Source organism: Anarrhichthys ocellatus, unplaced genomic scaffold (assembly GCF_004355925.1).
Source record: "Anarrhichthys ocellatus isolate YVR2014 unplaced genomic scaffold, GSC_Weel_1.0 scaffold26, whole genome shotgun sequence".
NCBI classification, from domain to species: domain Eukaryota; kingdom Metazoa; phylum Chordata; class Actinopteri; order Perciformes; family Anarhichadidae; genus Anarrhichthys; species Anarrhichthys ocellatus.
In genome coordinates, this window is record NW_022280056.1 from 5,788,131 (window position 1) to 5,790,660 (window position 2,530).

The 2,530-nt window shown below is 42.8% G+C and overlaps 1 protein-coding gene across 1 annotated transcript in view; it reads left to right on the forward strand.

The window, feature by feature from the left end:
• LOC116391499 (xylosyltransferase 1-like) overlaps positions 1-2,530 on the forward strand; it is a 43,232-nt gene that overhangs the window by 25,717 nt on the left and 14,985 nt on the right. The window contains exons 5-6 of the mRNA XM_031862149.1: positions 1,353-1,433; positions 2,243-2,459. Of these exons, the coding sequence (XP_031718009.1) occupies positions 1,353-1,433; positions 2,243-2,459 (298 nt within the window). The remainder of the gene's footprint in view (positions 1-1,352; positions 1,434-2,242; positions 2,460-2,530) is intronic.

Here is a 2,530-nt window from a genome sequence, read left to right on the forward strand (position 1 = left end):
TGTGTGTGTGTGTGTGTGTGTGTGTGTGTGTGTGTGTGCGTGCTAGTACGTTTCTCTGGTAAGAGAAGGTCACACAAACTAATATCAAACAGAATATCTAGCTTCAGAGGATCAAACAGAAAAACATGCAATCATTCCGATTGATTTTAGCAGTGGGTGTGGGATTGACTTTTTTTTGTTATAGATATAAGATGAATGAAATTCATACTTTAATGTGAGTTGCTCTCACAGTGAAATCACACATGTGGGTCAGTGATCAAGCCTGTAGAAAGAGATACATTTAGGAGGTTTCAAGGCGTAGTGCCGTGTTGCTCCTCACTAATCTAAGAGCATCTAAAAGCATCTTTTGTGAAACGTGACCACATGTCGTAGCAGCCTTCAGTTAGATTTAAATGTGTGTGAGATGCAGACGAACACAAACGCACACATGCCGCCTGCGGTTCGTCTTAACGACTGCAATCAAGTGTAATCAAAGCGATCCGTCTCGATCTGTGTGCTCCACGGCTCGCACTACATGCAGAAAGCGGCCGTTTGAATCCGCTTCAGGCCACACACGGTTTGCCCTCAGCTGGAACAGGAAGCTAAATAAAATGCTCCAGCTGTACCGAAACAGAGTCGCATGGAGTCACTCTGATTCCCTTAAATGGAAGATTGTTTTGCATTGTTTAAAGACGATTCGTTCAAATATTTAACTGCATCCTGCTGGGACGTGTATCCACTAAGGGAGGAATGCTCTCTTATCAACAAGTGTTGCGTGAGTCTATTTGATGTTTTGGTGGTTTTTCTTCCTGCTGAGGCCAAACACGCACAAAGACACGTTAGGAGGTTAAATAAGAGGAGTTTAAAAGCACAACATGTTTCTGCTAGGATGGACTTTCTGGATCACGTTTGTATTTGGCAGTGAAGGAATTTAAATGACAAATAAATTTGAGCTACTTTACTTCTGTATTTTGTCCTCATGCCACTTTATACTTTTACTCTCAGATGGAAATAACTCCACAAAATGTATCTGACAGATTTAGCTACTTTACAGATTAGATTTTACAGCTGAAAAGTTGATAAATCAATGGCACCGAATTTAATGGTGTTGTCGACGTTTCACTTAAACACAGCCATGTGAACGTTTATGGTCACCAGGGTTCATCCTCTTGGAAACATGAATGTCATTCCATCCGGTAGATGTTGAGATCAAAGTGGACCAATCCAACACTTTGCCGTCACCAGAGCCTCTCCGCTAGCGTCGTTAAAACAACATTATATCGGCCCCACAGATCAATAGAGTGACATGTGAGTGTAACCAGTTTACAGTGTGACACTGGAGCTGATGATTGACAGCTGCTGTCTCCCCTCAGGACCAATGAACAGCTGGTGGCTTTTCTGTCCAAGTACCGCAACATGAACTTCATCAAATCTCACGGCAGAGACAACGCACGGTAAGAGAGAGAGTCTGTCGCTCTCTGTGTCTCTCTTTTCTCCTCCTTTATGTTTGTTTTCCTCTGAGGGTGGTCCTCTTGTAAGGGAATAAAGTGAGGGATTAACAAAGTTCTTCCTCTTCTTCTCCTTGTTCTACTTCCTCTTCTTCTTCTTCTATTTTATCTTAGTCCACGTCTTCTTCTTCTTCTCCCTCCTCCTTTACTTTTTCTCTATTCTCTTCTTATTAAAGTTCTTCCTCTTTTTCTTCATCCTCCTCTCCTTCCTCTTCTTCTCCTCCTTCTTGTTCCTCCTCTTCTTCCTCCTCAGTACAGTATTTTTCAGATAGTATCACCGTTCCCGTGAGTGAGTAGTTTAATAAAAACAATAGTAGTTTAACTTAGATTTGAGCAGATTTCAGTCGTTATCATGAAGTCGGTGAATATTTAAAAAAGTAAAGTTGTTGAAAAAAGAAAATGCAAGAAATACAGATTTCTTGGTTAGTCCTGTTAAAAGACATTGTTAAGACATTGTTTCTTCTTAAATCTATGTCTGACTTCTCAAACAATATTCTATAATTTAGTTTTATCAAACTTTAATCACCGGTTTAGTCACAAAGACACTCACAGGCTTAGAGGAGGATCAGTGTCTGAATAGTGAGATGTCTAGTGATATTTATCAGTACAGAGTACAGTAGTGATATTTATCGGTGTATAGTACACAGTATGCACAGTAGTACACATCTCTCTTTACAGTACGACAGTAAAAGCATCTGAGGTAGAAGTATGTATGCAGTAATCAGCTGATCTCTGGATGCCGTGTGTCCTCTCAGCTTCATCCGTAAACAGGGTCTGGACCGACTCTTCTACGAGTGCGACACCCACATGTGGCGTCTCGGGGACCGCAAGATCCCCGAGGGCATTGCGGTGGACGGAGGCTCTGATTGGTTCCTGCTCAACCGGCCCTTTGTGGACTATGTGGTCAACTCCCGGGACGAGCTGGTCGGCAGCATGAAGCGCTTCTACGCCTACACACTGCTGCCTGCCGAGGTAGCGCGCACGCACGCACGCACGCACACACACACACACACACACACACACACACACACACACACACACAC